Raw genomic sequence first — 18,927 nt, 5'->3', positions numbered from 1 at the left:
CTCCTGGGGAGGAAAACTATGGCAAATATAGACAGCTTACTAAAAAGCAGAGACACCACCCTGCCAACAAAAGTGAGTATAGTCAAGGCTATGGTTTTCCCAGTTGCAATGTCTGGCTGTGAAAGTTGGACCATAAGAAAGGTTGAGCACCAAAAAATTGAGGCCTTTGAACTATGGTGCTGGAGAAGACTCCTGCGAGTCCCTTGGACTGCAAGGCAATCAAACCGGTCAATCCTAGAGGAGATCAACCCTGACTGCTCTTTAGAAGGCCAGATCCTGAAGAGAAAACTCAAATCCTTTGACCACCTAATGAGACGGAAGGACTCACTGGAGAAGAGCCTAATGCTGGGAACGATTGAGGGCAAAAGAAGAAGGGGACGGCAGAGAGTGAGGTGGCTGGATGGAGTCACTGAAGCAGTTGGCGGGAGCTTAAATGACTCCAGAGGATGGTAGAGGACAGGAAGGCTTGGAAGAACATTGTCCATGGGGTCGTGATGGGTCGGACATGACTTCGCTACTAGCAACAACAACAAATTATGTTTACTGAGATTTATTATGGGCATCCATTCCAAAAGAAGTGTTCAGGCTGCTACATTTTCAACCATTCATTTAACCTAACCCTTTCTTATTTTGAATGTACTGTATAAGATTGTGAGTTTCTATCTCTTTTTATTCCAAGGCATTTGAAATAAATATGTATTTAACACAATATCATAAGGTATCAGTTTTGGATTGGTTAGGTTTGTTTGAAATTTAGTATTTTTGGATTTTTTAAAAATCTGTACATATAATGTTACTTCAAAAAGTTTTTCTGCTGACTCTCTGTCCATCTGACTCTCTATCCATCCAACTATTTCTATTGCAACTTATCATCATATTATTAACTTAATGATACAGAAAATTTAGTGAAACAAAATGTATTCTTCCTGCTACCTCATCATTTATTCAAAGTGTATCTGCCTTATTACCATAATCAAGAATGATTTGATCTGATAAATGAGAAGTATGCATTTTACATGCGGACATGTGATGTGACACCCAGAAAAATATAGCATACTTCACTTAATCCTCCAAGGAAAGATTAAAGGCAAATGAGGTCCAGGCAGAAGAAAAACATCATGGCTTCAAAATCTAAGAGACTAGTTTGGACAAAACTCGGCAGCACTTTTTCGTGCGGCTGTTGATAAAAATAGGATTGTCAACATGATTGCCAACAACTGATGATAAGTATGGCACAAGAAGAAGGAGATTTTACATGGAAACTAAAAGTGAAATTTAGCCCAAATCGTAGAAGATGTAGAGCCCTTTTGTGATGACCCAGCGTATGACACAAAGGCAACATAGCCAGAGAACCAATATGAGTCCCTTTATTATCACCAACTGTGCCCCCAATGTCCCTATCAATTGTCTGGCCTGGAGAGATTTCTTCCACCAACCTGTAATAGTCTTTGGCTGCCAATACTTCAGTCCCAAACATTGTAAGCAGAAAACGTCCAACTAAAAATCCAACAAGGCAAGACAATGTAATTATTCCAGCAGGCCAAGCAAAATAGGGAATTCCAGAAGTGAAGTAGCACGGCAGTAAATCAAACCAGTTGGGAGGATGCCAGGAACTCAGATAAACACCAGATGAATTCAGTGTTTGTTCCTGACAACCGCCTCTCCCATTTGCCTCTCTTTTTAAACTCCATCAGCAGCTGTGCCTTATAAAGAGGATCGGGTCCCTTTCCTCCCTCGTAAGCCATGCAACCCACGTTGCTCTCTTCTCCGTTCCTCCCTGCGTTGCCTAGGATGAGGAGGGGTGGGCCTTGGTCTTCATCTGAACCCCCTCTCCCTTGTTCTACCTCTCCCCAGCTCTGCCCAGCCTGACTTTGCACTTCCCCAGTTTCTTCCACAGCCAATGGATCCACTCTCTCACTCTCTGTCAGCTGTTCCTCTTCCCCTTCAGATTCAGACTCTGGCAGGGACATGACACCTTTCTTAAACAAGGAAGTGTCAGTTTTGGAAGACAATTTTCTTTTTGCTTCTAAACTGCCACATATTTTAGCTTGAGAAGTTGGGAGGGGGTTGTTGTTGGAGCGGTAGAAAGTTAGTCATAACAACATTCCGTACTCAAGGACTTTTGCCTGCATCTGATGGAGACTGCCTGAAGATTGTATCCAGTTGAGTGTGAAGAGTTGATTGGACAATGTGATGAACTTGTGGGTGTGGGGCAGGGCTGTGAACTCTTAGCTGGGTGGGGGAAACCTGGAAGTTTTCAGATTTGGGTTTTCCCAGATGTGCCAACATGACATTTCTAATAAATTGGAACTTTGAGGAACTTCAGGCCTCAGAGATTTATTTTGTTGGGGGTCTTCACAGCTGTCTTAAAGCAAGCAAAAAAACCCGGTGTCCTTTAAGTTTAGTTTCTGGAAAATATGAATGATGTGGCAACAGTAGAGAGGAATTCTTCCAAATGAATACCCCAAATGACATTTAGGCACTATATGAATGACAAATAAATGAATAGGTTATCCCAGATTTTATTTTTCATTCCAAATTCAAATAAATCTGCCACAATAACTGAATACCTTTAAGTGGGTTGGTTCAAATGATAATTGATTGATTAGGCATGCTGCCCTATATTATATATATATGGCTGTGTGTGTGTGTGTGTGTGTTCCAGCATGACTCTGGAACGCCTCGAGCAATTTCAACCAAACTTGGTACACAGATGACTTACTCTCTGGAAAAAAATATTGTGGGTGTGAGACACCCCTAACACCCCTCGGGGTGTGTGTTCTGCTAAGATACAGCCTGTTGTGCCTTAGAATGGCTTCTACTGTACTGCCTTAAAATGGCTTCTACTGTGCAGCACAGTGGAGTTGCCATGGTAACGGCTTCACAGTACTCCACAAGGGGGCTCTCTCCGGTAAGGGAGAAAATCCAAGATTATAAATTATGTTTGGTCCGGACATTTTCAACAAGGCTTTGATTATTCTTGAGGACAAATCTATGGCCATGATCAACAAAACATTACTGCAACTCAGCCTCCCTGCACCACTACGAGACCGACCCGATGTACTTCACGCAGATTACATACGAGAAAAGAACTACAACGTCGAACAGCTTAGTGCATATATCGCAGACAAGAAGTGACTTCTAAATCAAGATCAGAAAAAAGCATAACAAATGATCACGGATCAGATAGCAAAACGACAAGGTGGTATCAGTTTACTTGACACTTCTGGGGCTACAGGGAAAACATTTTTAACTAATTTAATTCTCGCCAAAATCAGGGCTCAGGGTGAAGTTGCTCTTCCTGTCTAATACAGGATTGGGATAAATAAATACCCGGGCAATGCTGGATTATCAACTAGTTTCATATAAAATCAAAAACAATCCTATTTTAGTATACAAAGGTAGGTCATTGTTTTATGGTAATAAAAGACTTCTCATCTTTTACTTCTTATCAGCTGTTCCTTGGTGTTCAGTTCAGACTTTAGAAGAATGATGTAGCATTTGGGGGAAAAGATACAACCCAACACCCCAGCACTGGAAGCTAAGATGGAGAAGATCTCCACAGCTACCATATACTTTCCTTTGGTGCTCAAATACGTTGGAATAAAAGACAACCAAACACTGCAAAACACCAACATGCTAAAAGTGATAAATTTGGCTTCATTGAAAGTATCTGGCAACTTCCTGGCAAGGAAAGCCACCGTAAAGCTGATAAGGGATAGGAAACCCATATAACCCAAGACAAAATAAAACATATTGGTGGTTCCTTCATTACATTCTACTACAATTTCCCCCGGGACTGAGTACATATCTAAATTTGGGAATGGAGGTGTGGTTGCCACCCATACAATACAAATGACTGCTTGAACCAGAGAGCAAGAAATGACAATAGAGTTGGATAGTCTTTTCCCCATATATGTCCTCATCTTGGATCCTGGCTTGGTGGCCATAAAAGCTACCACCACCGTGATAGTCTTGGCCAATACAGAAGAAACTGCGACGGAGAAGATGATGCCAAAAACAGATTGTCGGAGAAAGCAAGTCGCTTTCCTTGGTTGTCCAATAAAGAGCAAAGAAGACAAGAAGCAAACAAGAAGGGAGACAAGGAGAAGGTAGGTGAGATCTCGGTTGTTGGCTTTGACAATAGGGGTATCTCGGTGCTTAATGAATGTTCCCAACACCAACACTGTGATCAAAGAAAAGGAAACAGCCACCAACATTAAACCAATCCCTAAAGGTTCGTCGTAAGAAAGAAAGCTTATTGTTTTGGGGATGCATCCATCCTTATTCTTGGTAGCATGCTGATCTTCTGGGCATTCGATACAATCAATCATATCTGAAAAAGGAAAGAAAAGGAAATATTGGATGGATTTATTACATCTAATCATAAACCACTTCTATTTGGACCTTGATGGGAAGATAGACTTAATGTGGAGACTGAAACTATCATTAGACAACAGTTGATAAGATATTGCATTAAGAAACAAACATGGATATTTGATCCAGGGCAAACTAGTTTTAATTTTTTAGGGTGATTTGGGATCGATAAGATGCCGTAGTAAACTTTCTATGAGTGGATTACAATAACAGTTTGTTAATAGAGAGTTTTGAAACTTTAATCTTGTTTTGTTTTCTAAATAGATGTTATATTTCTAGATATACAGAAATATATATTTCTGTATATCTAGAAATAAAGGAGAAACAACTCTGTTTAACAATGGAAGGATCTATTTACAGATGTTATGGGTTCTCCATTGCTGAAGGTTTTTAAAAAGTGATTGGACAACCTCCTTTCAAATTTGTTTCATTGTTTGCATTGCACATTGCAGAGGGTTGGATTAGAGCAACATTATGGCCCCATCCAGCTTCACAAGTTTCTAAATCTAAGATTCTATCATTGTGTGAATTAATACATGTATCAGCTGACTACAGAGATACACATAAAGCAGAGCTGGTATTCAGCCGGTTTGGACTGGTTCACATGAACCAATTGCGGAAATCACAGGTGGGCCTGCCCACCTGCCTCAGCTCTATGCCATCCTATTTAGGCATGTTTTTGAGGCTGGGAGCATGCCCAGAAGGGACATATATGAGCAAAGCACATGTATGGAAGGCCAGGCACATGTGCAGAAAGCAGGCACATGTGCAAACCGGGCACACGCATGCACGAAGCAAGCGTGTGCACACGGGGTGAACCGGTAGTAACATAATGTGAAACCCATCGTTGGCATAAAGCATGGGAGAGTGAGATTTTTTTTCATTTAGTTTTCTTTTTCTTTCTTCCCTTTGATTTGATGTTAGGTAACATCTAAGGTCTAGGGCAGGGGTCCTCAAACTACAGCCCGCAGGCCAGATATGGCCTGCTGAAGGCATTAATCCAGCCCACACGGGACCACAAGGCTGCCCCACCCACATCACCCCACCTAGCTACTGGCCCCCACCCACCTTCTGGAGGCCGAAGAGGCCAAAAATGGATCTGTTTTTGGGCAGCAGAATAGTATTCCCCGGCCTCCAGAGAGAGAGAAAGAGGGGTGGAGGGAGAGGGAGGGAGGGAGGGAGAGAGAGAGAGAGAGAGAGAGAGAGAGAGAGAGAGAGAGAGAGAGAGAAAGAGAGAGAGAAACACACACACAAATGGAAGTCCCTCACACATACCCACAAGGCAGCCACATCCCTTCACTAACCTACATTCCACCTCCAGGAGCATAACAAATTAAACTGTAATTTGTGTGTATTGTTTAATGGACTGTTAAATTGGCCAGGCACACCCAGTCACATGACCGCCTAGCCACACCCACCCAGCAGGGGTGAAATGCTCCTGGTTCAGACTGGATTGCCCGATCTAGTAGCGATGGAGGCGGGTGGTTCAGAGAACCGGTAGCAAAAATTCCTGCGCCCCTCCCACCATGCCCAGCTGAGCCGCACGATCATCAGAGGCTTTTTTTTTTACTTTTAAAAGCATTTTTTTTACAACCTCTTCCGCCAAAAAAATGCTTTTAAAAGTAAAAAAAAAAAGCCTCTGATGATCGCGTGGCTCAGCTGGGATCGTCAGAGAGGCTTTTCAAAGCATTTTTTTTTGCAACCTCTTCGGCCAAAGAGGTTGTAGAAAAAATGCATTGAAAAGTTAAAAAAAAAAGTTGGGCATTGCCCACCCAGTCACATTAACCCCCCCACACCAAGCCACGCCCACAGAACCGATAGTAACAAATTTTACATTTCACCCCTGCCACCCAGTTACATGACCACCTAGCCACATCCACCCAGCTGGTCCGGCCCTCCAACAGTCTGAGGGACCTTGAACTGACCCCCTATTTAAAAAGTTTGAGGACCCCTGGTTTAGGGGATCTCATGAATGCAAGAACAAGGGGACAATTGCTACTTCTTTATCTGAAATAATGCTGCAGGTAGTGCTGTGGAATATAATGCATTGCCTACCCTTCAACTTTGAGATCTTCCCTTCTGGGCACGGTGAACAGTCATAACAGCAGAATTTATCCTTCTCTCTTTTTTTCTTCTGGTAACCTGGAAGGCAAGACTCAGTACATACAGAAACAGGTTGTACCTGCCACATAGGAAAAAAAAGCAGCAACGGGTTTTAGGAGAAACAAACCAAGAAAATATGCCACAGAATTTAGGTTTTCACAGCTACTATTTACAAATGAAATGACATCTGGGTAGTCATGGGGATAGTAAAATATGAGGCCATCTTCACTGTCTCACACAGCATTTCCCCCTTCAGCAATTGATATGAAGGAATAGAATAGGAATAGGAATAGGAATAGGAATAGGAATAGGAATAGGAATAGGAATAGAATAGAATAGAATAGAATAGAATAGAATAGAATAGAATAGAATAGAATAGAATAGAATAGAATAGAATAGAATTCTTTATTGGCCAAGTGTGATTGGACACACAAGGAATTTGTTTTTGGTGCATAACCTCTCAATGTACATAAAGGAAAAGATAGGTTCATCAAGAATCATAAGGTGCAACACTTAATGATAGTCATAGGGTACAAATAAGCAATCAAATCATATTAGCAAACAGTCAATATAAATCGTAAGGATACAAGCAACAAAGTTACAGTCATACAATCATAATTAGAAGGAGGTGGGTGATAGGAATTATGAGAAGATTAATAGTAATGCAGACTTAGTGAATCGTTTGACAGTGTTGAGGGAATTATTTGTTTAGCAGAGTGATGGCATTTGGGAAAAAACTGTCCTTGTGTCTAGTTGTTCTGGTGTTCAGTGCTCTATAGCGTCGTTTTGAGGGTAGGAATTGAAACAATTTATGTCCAGGATGCAAGAGGTCTGTAGATATTTTCACAGCCCGCTTTTTGACTCGTGCAGTATACAGGTCCTCAATGGAAGACAGGTTGGTAGCAATTGTTTTTTTCTGCAGAACATCACAGATTGCTATTATTTTTATAATTTAGTGTCAACTCTGAAGCGAACCTGTCTGGGACCATTTTGGAGGTTTCAGGGTTGCCACAATGCAAAGATGGAATAGGGAGGGGGAACATAGTTAGATGGGGTTTTTGTAGCCAAAACAAAATAGTTTCCTGTGGGAACCAAGGACATTCCAACAGGTGGCTGGAGAGAGGTGGAATCTGGTTACCAGGCGACCAGCCAGTACCCTGATTGGACAATGCGACTGGTTGTTTGGGGAAAGGGGAAACTTTCACTTTTTAATTAGGTGAAAACTGCTGGAAATTTCAGAATTGGTTTTCACAAGTTTATGCCAATATGATATCTCCAATAAAATTGTTCTTTGAGGACTCCGCCTGCCTCAGAGTTCTGCTTTCTATTGAGTTATTACTTGGAACCCTGATATATAGTCAATAAAAATCTGGAGCTCAAATGAATGAATTAATGAATTAATCAATCAATCAATCAATCAATCAATCAAATCAATTGACTCAATCCAAAACTTATAAAATGAAGAGATGAGTAGTGATATTCCTTGGTGATGTTAATGACATTGTTTCTTCTAACTCAATAAAAGTTTAATTACTGTAAGTTATGGAAAATGCAATGAAACTATCTATTTATCAATCTAAATTTAAGAACAGCTTCCATATATATATATTAAATATTATACAACAAGATACTGTAAATATAAATAATGAAACTAGACCATGAAAAACTAGACAGAAGGAAAGTTGAGTTATTTTAACTATGATGCTGGTGATGTCAGCATTCTGATGCTGCCATAAAAAGGAGGAGACGAGACTTGACTTTTAACCTTCTTATTTTCTCTGTAGATAATATCCCCTAGGAGATGGGATGGGAGGGGGACATTCCTGTGGGCTGAGGTCAGAAGCTGGGGAGACTGACTTGGAAGATGGCCAATGAGAAGATGAGAATTGGGGAATGGAAAGGGAAGGGTTTGGGGGTCAGAGGGTTAGTATCGGCTACGACGAAGTCGGGCCAGATCTGTCGTACTCAATAAATGGAATATTTCAGCAAAGATTAATTGTTTGGGAGTGCAATTTATTTGAGATGACATCAAAACCTGACAGGTGAAGGCTCCTACACATCCCTTGGACAGCAAAGGAGACAAAGAAGGAAGAATGGGAATGTATAAAACCAGACATATGGTTCAAAAGCGAAATCACAAAATTCTGCTTACTTATTTCGGCCACATCACCCAATCAAATTTACTGGCTATTATGGTTGGAATGGGCAATAGTAAAAGGAAATGAGGCTTCTGTAAACCATGGTATTTAGACACCATCAAAGCAGACACTGGCCAGATCATGAGACAGTAGAAATAAGGTGTAAAAAATTAAAAACTGTGGAGAGATCTGGTTCATAAAATCACCAAGAATTAAATATGTTTGAACAGTTGGGAACTTCAAATAGAAACACGTAGAACATGGTTTCCAAAATGTACCAAAATTGCAGAGATGGAAGGGACCTTGGAGGTCTTCTAGTCCAACCACCTCCTCAAACAGGAAATCCTATATCATTCCAGACAAATGATAGTCCAATCTCTTCTTAAAACCCCCTAGTGTTGGAGCACCCACAACTTCTGGAGGCAAGTCATTCTAATGATTAATTGTTCTAACTGTCAGGAATTTTTTCCCCTTAATTCTAGGTTGCTTGTCTCCTTGATTATTTTCCAATCCATTGCTTCTTGTCCTGCCTTCAAGTGCTTTGGAGAATAGGTTGACCTATTTACTTGCACCAGTAAATACTGTAAATCAGTTTTGGACTATAAGAAGGAAAGTCAGAAGTTAAACACTTATCTATATTATTTTTAGAAGTGTTTTTCTATTCTTGTTTCTTTTTTTCAATTACCATTTATAAAGGACCAGGGGAGACATCATAGCAGTGTTCCAATACTTGAGGGGCTGCCACAGAGAGGACAGGGTCAAGCTATTTTCCAAGGCACCTGAAGGCCAGACAAGGAATAATGGATGGAAACTGACCAAGGAGAGATTCAACCTAGAAATAAGGAGAAATTTTCTGACAGTGAGAGCAATCAATCCATGGAACAGAAGTTGCCTTCAGAAGTTGTGGGAGCTTCATCAATGGAGGCTTTCAAGAAGAGATTGGACTGTCATTGTCTGAAATGGTATAGGGTCTCCTGCTTGAGCAGAGTCCTGGACTAGAAGTCCTCCAAGATCCCTTCCAGCTCTATTCTGACTGATTGATAGTTTCAAACTCAACTCAATGGTACCTACTTAATTTTTATGGAAAGAAATTGTCACACATGATGGGGTCAGCCCATTCAGAAAAAGCAAATGTTTAGTTACAGGTCTGAAGATGAAAAAAAAAAACATTCTGAAAATGAATCATAGATCATACCTGATTATAACGCTGGGGCCACATAATTTTTGAGTCATCAAGATTGAGTTTTTTCCCTTCAGGATCCATTGTTCCAATCTGCACTTTAGCAAAGGAGTTGTTTGGGAAGGTGATTAAGTTTATGATATCAAATCCACTGCCCACCTCCTTCTTTCCATTGAAGTACACCGTTTCTCCAGCGGAATTGTTAAACGCAATAGATTGAAGAACTGGGTGGAGCTACATCCAACATACAGAGGGAGACACAGAGAAAGGAAAACAATGCATTGGAAATTCAACTGGAATTACTTCCAAATGCATCTCCTTCCTGTTCTGCAATGTGTGAATCTTCAATCTACAATGTGCAATTTCTCAAAAGACACAACAGACCAACAACTGTGCTAGACCGACAGACAGATCATTTTTAAAGAGATGATAGAGATAGGTAGGCACTGTGATGACCTGGGGCGTGGCATGAAGGCAACATAGCCAGAAAACTGGTATGAGTCCCTTTATTGGCACCAATGTCCCATTTACTCTCCGGCCTGGAGAAAAACTCTCCTACAAACCTGCAGCAGCTTCTGGCTGCAGATACTCCAGTCCAAATGCTGTAAGCAGAATGACTGCAATCAATCACTCCAGCAGGGCAAGATAAGGAGTCCCAGAAGCGAAGAATAATTCCAGCAAGACAAAATAAGCACACAGAAGCACGGCACTAATTCAGTCAGGAGGAATGCCAGGAATGCAGGCCACAATTCTCAACTCTAGATGAATTCAGTGTTTGTTCCTGACAAACGCCCCTCCCAACTGCCTCTCCTTTAAACTCCATCCCCAGGTGTGCCTTGTGAAGGGAATCGGGGCCCTTTCCTTTCTTGTAAGTCACACAACCCACGTTGCTCTCTTCTGCGTTCTTCCCTGAGCACCAGTGGTGAAATCCAAAGTTTTTTTATTACCAGTTCTGTGGGCGTGGCTTGGTGGGCGTGGTGTGGTGTGGCTTGGTGGGCATGGCTTGGTGAGTGTGGCAGAGGAAGGATACTGCAAAATTTCCATTCCCACCCCACTCCAGGGGAAGGATACTGCAAAATATCCATTCCCTCCCCACTCCTGGGGGAAGTATATTGCAAAATCTCTATTCCCACCTCACTCTGGGGCCAGCCAGAAGTGGTATTTGCCAATTCTCTAAATTACTCAAAATTTCCGCTACCGGTTCTCTGAACTGCTCAAAATTTCCGCTACCAGTTCTCCAGAATCTGTCAGAACCCCTGCTGCACACCCTAGGATGAGGAGGGGGTGGGTCTTGGTCTTCATCTGAACCCCCTCTCCCTTTTCTACCTCTCCCCTGCTCTGTCCAGCCTGACTTTGCCCTTCCCCAGTTTCCTCCACAGCCAACGGAGCCACTCTCCTGCTCTCTCTCAGCTGTTCATCTTCCATCTCAGACTCACACTCCGATGGGGGCATGACAGGCACAAAGACAGATAGGTTGATAATGATATTTGGTATCTGGGTTAACCTTATTGGTTAAAGATGCAGAGAATGGTTAAGGATGCAGAAAATGATGAGAGGACATAAATCACAAGTACAAAAGGACTGTAGTTTGGTTTTGTAATCATAGGGTTTTTTGCAGGATCTTCTACACATGCACAGAGTGTCAAAAATGGGATGTGATGACATCTGGGCAGGTGGACGGAGCCTCCCAAAGCTGCCACTACCGATTTGCCCGAACTGGATAGAACTGGCTGAATAGCACCACTGAAACAATTGTATTCACTCACGACAGAGATAAGATGGATGATGTCTCAGTCTGTACTCATCTTTTTTATGATGGAAAGAGAGCCCCTCAGACATTACCTGCCAAGGCTGAAGACTTTGTAGTTTGGTTTTTTTCGTACCGCTCTTGGATCTGAGTTTGGACCTAAATAACTCCATGGAATGCAACGAATGTGCGATAGCATAGACCGCATTGTAGATGCTATAGCTGTGACCGGTCATGTGAACTTCAAACAGAGATCTGGGAAGTTTCTTCAAGCTCTCTTCCCAAGAACATACTTCTGTGGCCTCCGTTGGTATCTTTGGACATTGAAATGAACAGTCCAAAGCTTGCTCCGAGAAGACCTTCAGAAAATCATTTCTTCCAGTCTGACACGGGTCTAGGGCCAGAAGAAATTTCTGGAACTTGGGCAGTTGATGGGAGTGAATAGCAAAAGCAATAGCTCCTTGAAACACTTGCAAATCGGAGCCCATCTGAATTCTGGACATTGCAAAATCAATCTGGGCAGTCATAATCCATACCCTTTGAAAGAATACATCTGAACTATTACCATGAGTTGCTTGTAGCATAAAATTGCTCAGCAACATAATGGACAAGGTATCTCCATAAACAACCATTGCATTCACCTTGACGTTAGTCATCGGTAGGTAAATATTCCAGACTTTCCTATTAATGGTTGGGAGATCATCCAACTCTGCTTTGGGGATTTTTGCGGTGAATGCTGAACAGATCCCATTTTGGGAAAGCAGCGGTTCGAACACTTGCATGAAATGTTCTCCACTGTCATTGTCAACGATGAAGAACCCAATCCATGTCCATCCAAAATGGTGAAGGAGACGGATGATTCCCATGTACTGACTGGCTTCATTTGGAACCATTCGGTATAGAGTTGGGTGCTGGGTAATGTAGCTCTTCTCCGGAGCAAATGAGCCATAACTAAGCTGGAAGGAAGGGATAAATAAATCAACATGCAAGAAGGTTTTTATGCAATTGTCAGAGTAAAAAAAAATATGTATCTCGGTCTGCATAACCCCAAAGATAAACATCTATTTTCCTTCTGCTTGAATGTTTCTGTATGTTTATATATATATATATATATGTCTATGTAAGTTTTCACGGGTATATATGTGTGTACAGTTAATATTTCGGGTTTCTTCCCGTGTACTTGTGAACATATCCCTTAAAGGGTAGAAGCGACGTTTCGACAGAATCTCATCTGCCATCATCAGGCTTATGTGAAGGGTCTTTTGCTGTAACTGCCGTTACTATTTCAAATCTGGTGCTGGTAGTCTGGGATGGCTCCACCTTTTCATTCTGATTGGTTGGGAGTCTCCGTTTGTGTTTATTGGCTTGGCCAATAAACACAAACTGAGACTCCCAACCAATCAGAATTATCTTGCTTTGCATGTAATGAGTCTATCTCATATATTAGTTTCACCTTTTAAGTTGCATTACTGAAATAAATGAACTTTTGCATGATATTCTAATTTTTTGAGTTTATATATATATATATGTGTGTGTGTGTGTGTGTGTGTGTGTCTTTGGTTATTCGGGTTTTCTCCCACGTAAAATTGGAAGTGCCTTGGCGACGTTTCGACGAAGTCTCATTCGTTATCTTCAGGCTGGTGTTTTCAGCTTCGTGCTCCTAGAAGCACGAAGCCGAAAACACCAGCCTGAAGATGACGAATGAGACTTCGTCGAAACGTCTTCCAATTTTACGTGGGAAAAAACCCGAATAACCAAAGACCTACATACAAACACCTGCGAAAACCTCAGAAAACATATATATGTATATATATATTATATATATTATTTTTCAAAATATAAACATTCCATCTTTCCTTAAACAGTGTGTCAGCTGGGTACAAATATCTCTGTGCAACAATGTTCAGCATTTAGAAATAGAAATAGAATAATAGAGTTGGAAGGGACCTTGGAGGTCTTCTAGTCCTACCCCCTGCCCAGGCAGGAAACTCTATACAACATCATACACAATTTACAACATCATTCACTAATATTAATTCTCTAATCTTAAAATTATTATTGAGTCTGTCATTCGCACCTCTATAACTGTCTGGTTTGGTTCTGCAACCCAACAAGACAGACACAGACTTCAGAGGATAATTAGAACTGCGGAAAAAACAATTGCTACCAACCTTCCTTCCACTGAGGACCTGTATACTGCATGAGTCAAAGATCTGTGAAAATATTTGCAAACACCTCACATCCTGGACATAAACTGTTTCAATTCCTACCCTCAAAATGATGCTATACAGCACTGCACACCAGAACAACTAGACACCGGAACAGCTTTATTCCTGAACGCTCTCACTCTGCTAAACAAATAATTCCCTTAACACTGTCAAACTATTCATCATATCTGTATTACTACTATTAATCTTCTCATTGCTCCTATCACCCATCTCCTTCCAATTATGACTCCATGACTGTAACTTTGTTGCTTGTATCCTTACAATTTATATTGACTGTTTCCTAATATGATTTGATTGCTTATTTATATCCTATGACTATCATTAAGTGTTGTACCTTATGATTCTTGATGAACGTATTTTTTCCTTTATGTACATTGAGAGGTTATGCACCAAAGACAAATTCCTTGTGTTTCCAATCACACTTGACCAATAAAAAATTCTATTCTATTCTATTCTATTCTATTCTATTCTATTCTATTCTATTCTATTCTATTCTATTCTATTCTATTCTATTGAACATTATAAGCCTATTCATTTTTCCTCTTCTAGTAAGAATACAATAATGATAACATTAAGCATAATTATCCTCATCATCATAATACTAACAATTATAATCTTATTTATATCTCTCTCTTAACGTATTTTCTATTCTTCTTTAATCTTCTCCTTTTATTTCCAGTTTCCCTTTTTATTCTCTAACCATTGATAAAATACTTCCCATATCATATAATATTCAGTTTGTTCTTTCTCCTTAATTGCTAGTGTTAATCTGTTCATTTCTGCACATTCTATTTTCCTAATCACCTTCCCATCAATAGAAATCTCTTCAATTTTCCAATGTTGTGCAAATACAATTCTAGCTGCAGTTAGAACATGGTTAATTAAATAAGTGTTCTCTTTATTATAACTTTCAGATAAGATCCCCAACAAAAATATTTCTGGTTTTAGCTCAATACGTTGTTTTATCATCTTTTCCAATCATGTCTTTATTTTCATCCAATATTTTTTTTTGCTTCTACACATGTCCACCACATATGATAGTAAGATCCAAGTATCTGGTGGCACTTCCAACATTTAGCTGACTTATCTTTAAACATCTTTGCCAACCTCACTAGTGCAAGGTGCCACCTATAAAGCATTTTATACTAGTTCTCTTTATTTGTAGTCAACATTGTTAATTTATAATTCCTATTCCACAGTTTCTGCCACTTATCTAATTCTATCGTGTAACCAAAATTTCCTGCATGTTAAAAAAAATTATGATTTCCTGCAACAAGTATCTTGCAAAGAGGTATAAAGGTAAAGGTTCCCCTGGCACATATGTGCTAGTCGTTCCTGATTCTAGGGGGCGGTGCTCATCTCCTTTTCAAAGCCAAAGAGCCAGCGCTGTCCGAAGATGTCTCAGTGGTCCTGTGGCCGGCATGACTCAACGCCAAAGGTGCATGGAACGCTGTTACCTTCTCACCAAAGGTGGTCCCTATTTTTCTACTTGCATTTTTTATGTGCTATCGAACTGCTAGGTTGGCAGAAGCTGGGACAAGTAACAGGAGCTCACCCCGTTACGCGGCACTAGGGATTCGAACCGCCGAACTGCTGACCTTTCAATCAACAAGCTCAGCATTTTAGCCACTGAGCCACCGTGCCACTACAAAGAGGTATACTAGTGGTGATTCATTAGAAAAAGTCAGAGAAGAGCAACTAAGATGATTAAAGGCCTGGAAAGTAAAACATATGAAGAACAGTTGCAGGATTTGGGTATGGCTACTCTAGAGAAAAGAAGGACTAGGGGAGATATGATAGCAGTGTTCCAATATCTCAGGGGCTGCCACAAAGAAGAGGGGGTCGAGCTATTCTCCAAAGCACCTGAGGACAGGACAAGAAACAACAGATGGAAACTAATCAAGGAGAGAAGCAACCTAGAACTAAGAAGAAACTGCCTAACACTGAGGACAATTAACCAGTGGAACAGCTTGCCACCAGAAGTTGTGGGTGCTTCATCACTGGAGATTTTTAAGAAGAGACTGGACAGCCACTTGTCTGAAATGGTATAGGATCTCCTGCTTGAGCAAGGGGTTGGGCTAGAAGATCTCCAAGATCCCTTGAAGCTTTTTTATGATACAATTTTAGTATTAGGCTCCTATCCCTTTTCCCGTTTTGGGGAAACATTCCTGTCCATCTATAATCCATTTATGACCTGCAAAATTCCTCTTTCTGAACTGCAAAAGCAAAGTAAGAAGAAAAACGATCATAACTTATACAGTAGTGGCCAAAATTGTGGAAACCTTTTGGGAAAAGTGCATAGCTATTAACACCACTTTTTTTGGCGTAGTACCATAAAATTATATATCAATGGAAAGATAATTTAATCAAGAATGTAATGCAATAACCTTTATGAAGGATATGCTATTAGAATAGCAGTTACAGTATAAAGAAGAAAAGGGAAACGAGATGTAGAGAAATTATCACCATAGAAAAAAACGAGATATAGAAAAAATGATCACGTCAGTTGGGTAACCTTTAGCATGAATTATGGCCTTACAACGTCTTCCCATGGAGTGAACCAAGGCTTTTAGTTCTGCAGCTTTTATAATGTGAAACCAAGATTGAATGATTGCTTCTATTAACTGGGTTTTATTGCTGGGTCGCTTCTGACCAGAGGTGGGTTTCAGCAGGTTCTGACCAGTTCTGGAGAACCAGTAGCAGAAATTTTGAGTAGTTCGGAGAACTGGTAGTAAAAATTCTGACTGGCCCCGCCCCCATCTATTCTTTGCCTCCCAAGTCCCAGCTGATTGGGAGGAAATGGGGATTTTATTTATTTATTTATTATATTTCTATACCGCCTTTCTCCCATAGGACTCAAGGAGGTGTACAGTGAAGAAAAATATAGATACACAAACATCATAAAATTGCTAATTAAAATTATTATTATAACATAGTTTGGCCCAATTAAATAGAACCTAAAATTAGATAACATTTTAAAAACATTCACATGTTCATATGTTTAGCCCCGCCTGTTGGAACATCAGGGTTTTGAGGGCACGGCGGAAAGCACGGAGATCAGGGATATTTCATATCTCAGGGGGCAGTTCATTCCAAAGGGTTGGAGCCCTCACAGAGAAGGCCCTCCCCCTGGGAGTCGCCAGTCGGCATAATTTGACTGACGGTACCCTGAGTAGTCTCTCCCTGTGAGAACGGACTGGTCAGTGGGAGGCTATTGGTGGCAAAAAATGGTCTCGTAGGTACCCAGGTCCTAAGCCATGGAGCGCTTTAAAGGTGATAACTAACACCTTGAATCGCACACGGAAGACCACCGGGAGCCAGTGCAGCTCGCGTAGGAGAGGTGTTACATGGCCGCAACGAGCTGCGCCCATAATCACCCACGCGGCTACATTCTGGACCAGTTGGAGCCTCTGGGTGCTTTTCAAGGGGAGCCCCATGTACAGAGCATTTTGCAGTAACCTTCTCTTGGATTGGGAAGGGAATGGAGATTTTGCAGTATTCTTCCCCTGCCATGCCCACCAAGCCATGCCACGCCCACCAAGCTACACACACAGAACCAGTAGTAAAAATTTTTGAAACCCACCACTGCTTCTGACTAACCAGTTTCTTTAGTCGGCTCCCTAGATTTTCAATTGGGTTCAGGTCTGAGCTATTCCCAGGCCATTCCAGCAATGGAATAGGATTTTCTTGAAACTCCCCCCCCCAAAAAAGTGATGATATTAGCCATCAAACCTCAAAAATACACTTTTCTCAAAAGGTTTCCACAATTTTGGCCACTACTCTACACATCTCCATTATTCCATGAGCAGATCTTACCTGTGGAACCTTATAAAGACTTAAAAGTTTTGCCATATGGAATGAGACAGTGGAACCAAGTCCGCCAATAACAGCAATCAGCTTTTTCCCAGAACCACATTCATAGTTAGGTATAACTTGGTGCATTTTGAAAAGAAGGTCCAGAGTAGTCCGATAGGTCTTCATTGCGTCGCTGTAGCTGTCACAGATATGGAACCCAAGCGTGATATTGGGTAAGATCTTGGAATCCTCGTTGATTTCATTTATGGCAAATGCCAAGGCCAGGATGTGTTGGTAGAACTTGGTCACCATGCTGCCAATAAAGTGATAAGTTCATTGACTGGCAGATGCCACAAAGCAAATTGTCCCAGCATAGAAAAAATGCTACAGTACTGAATAAAATTCATTGCAAGCAACAGTCATGGTTTTTCATTACTGATGGAAAGAGGGAATAACAGAATGACAGAGTTGAAAAGGATTTTGGAGATCTTCTAGTCCAATGTCCTTCTTGGGCAGAAAAAACTGTAGGTTCATGATAAGCTTTGGCAAAACAACTGTGGTTCAAACTTACTGTAGATAACATCACAAGTTGAAGACAACTTTTAGTCATTAAAACAGATAATGGACTCATTTGAAGACCTTCTCACTCAGAAGGGACCTTGAAAGTCTTCTACTCCAATGCTCTACTCATGCAAAAGCAACCATTTCAGACAAATGGTAGTCCAATCTCTTCTTAAAAACCTCCACCCACAACTTCTGGAGGCAAGTTGTTCCACTGATTAATTGTTCTAACTGTCAGGAAGTTTCTCTTTAGTTCTAGGTTGCTTTTCTCCTTGATCAATTTCCACCCATTCCTTCTTGTCCTGCCTTCAGGTGCTTTGGAGAATAGATTGACTCCCCTGTTCTTTACGGCAGCCACACTTTTATTGGAAGTCTGCTATTATGTTACCCCTAGTCCTTGTCTTCCTTAAACTAGCAAGTACTTTACAGATAACCCACGAAGAGATTAGGGATAGAGAGGGAGGGAGAAATTCCCAAGAGAAAAGAGAAGACACTTGATCATGGATTTGGGAAGAGGAGAACACAGGTTTTGGAAATAAAGGGAAGGGTCACCTGGAACATACATTTGATACAATTTGTTTGTCTGCTCAGAATTAGAAATAGAAAGTGTAGCCTGCTCAGTCCCGTGTAATCTACACCTTCCATCCTGAATCAAAGTAATATACTTTGCCTTCTTCTTTGCAAACCTTTTTTCAGAAGAAAATACCATTTTCTCCAATTTCTTCCTCAACTGGATGGAAAAAAGAAGGAGGAGGGAGGGAGGGAGGGAGGGAGGGAGGGAAGGAAGGAAGGAAGGAA

General features: G+C 41.0%; 1 protein-coding gene across 1 annotated transcript; it reads right to left on the bottom strand.

Moving 5' to 3' along the window:
* Positions 1–3,286: 3,286 nt before the first annotated feature.
* On the bottom strand, positions 3,287–17,880 carry LOC117656303 (vomeronasal type-2 receptor 26-like). Its single transcript, XM_087894412.1, has 4 exons — positions 17,590–17,880; positions 9,814–10,032; positions 6,433–6,559; positions 3,287–4,336 (listed from the first exon to the last, which is right to left on the bottom strand). Exons 1-4 carry the CDS (start codon positions 17,878–17,880, stop codon positions 3,435–3,437), a joined length of 1,539 nt encoding a protein of 512 aa, XP_087750538.1. The 3' UTR covers positions 3,287–3,434.
* Positions 17,881–18,927: the final 1,047 nt, after the last annotated feature.

This window comes from Pantherophis guttatus, chromosome 4 (assembly GCF_059756535.1).
Source record: "Pantherophis guttatus breed Tessera chromosome 4, ASM5975653v1, whole genome shotgun sequence".
NCBI classification, from domain to species: Eukaryota; Metazoa; Chordata; class Lepidosauria; order Squamata; family Colubridae; genus Pantherophis; species Pantherophis guttatus.
Note: the sequence above shows the minus strand (reverse complement) of the source record. Positions and strands in the feature narration are given on the sequence as shown.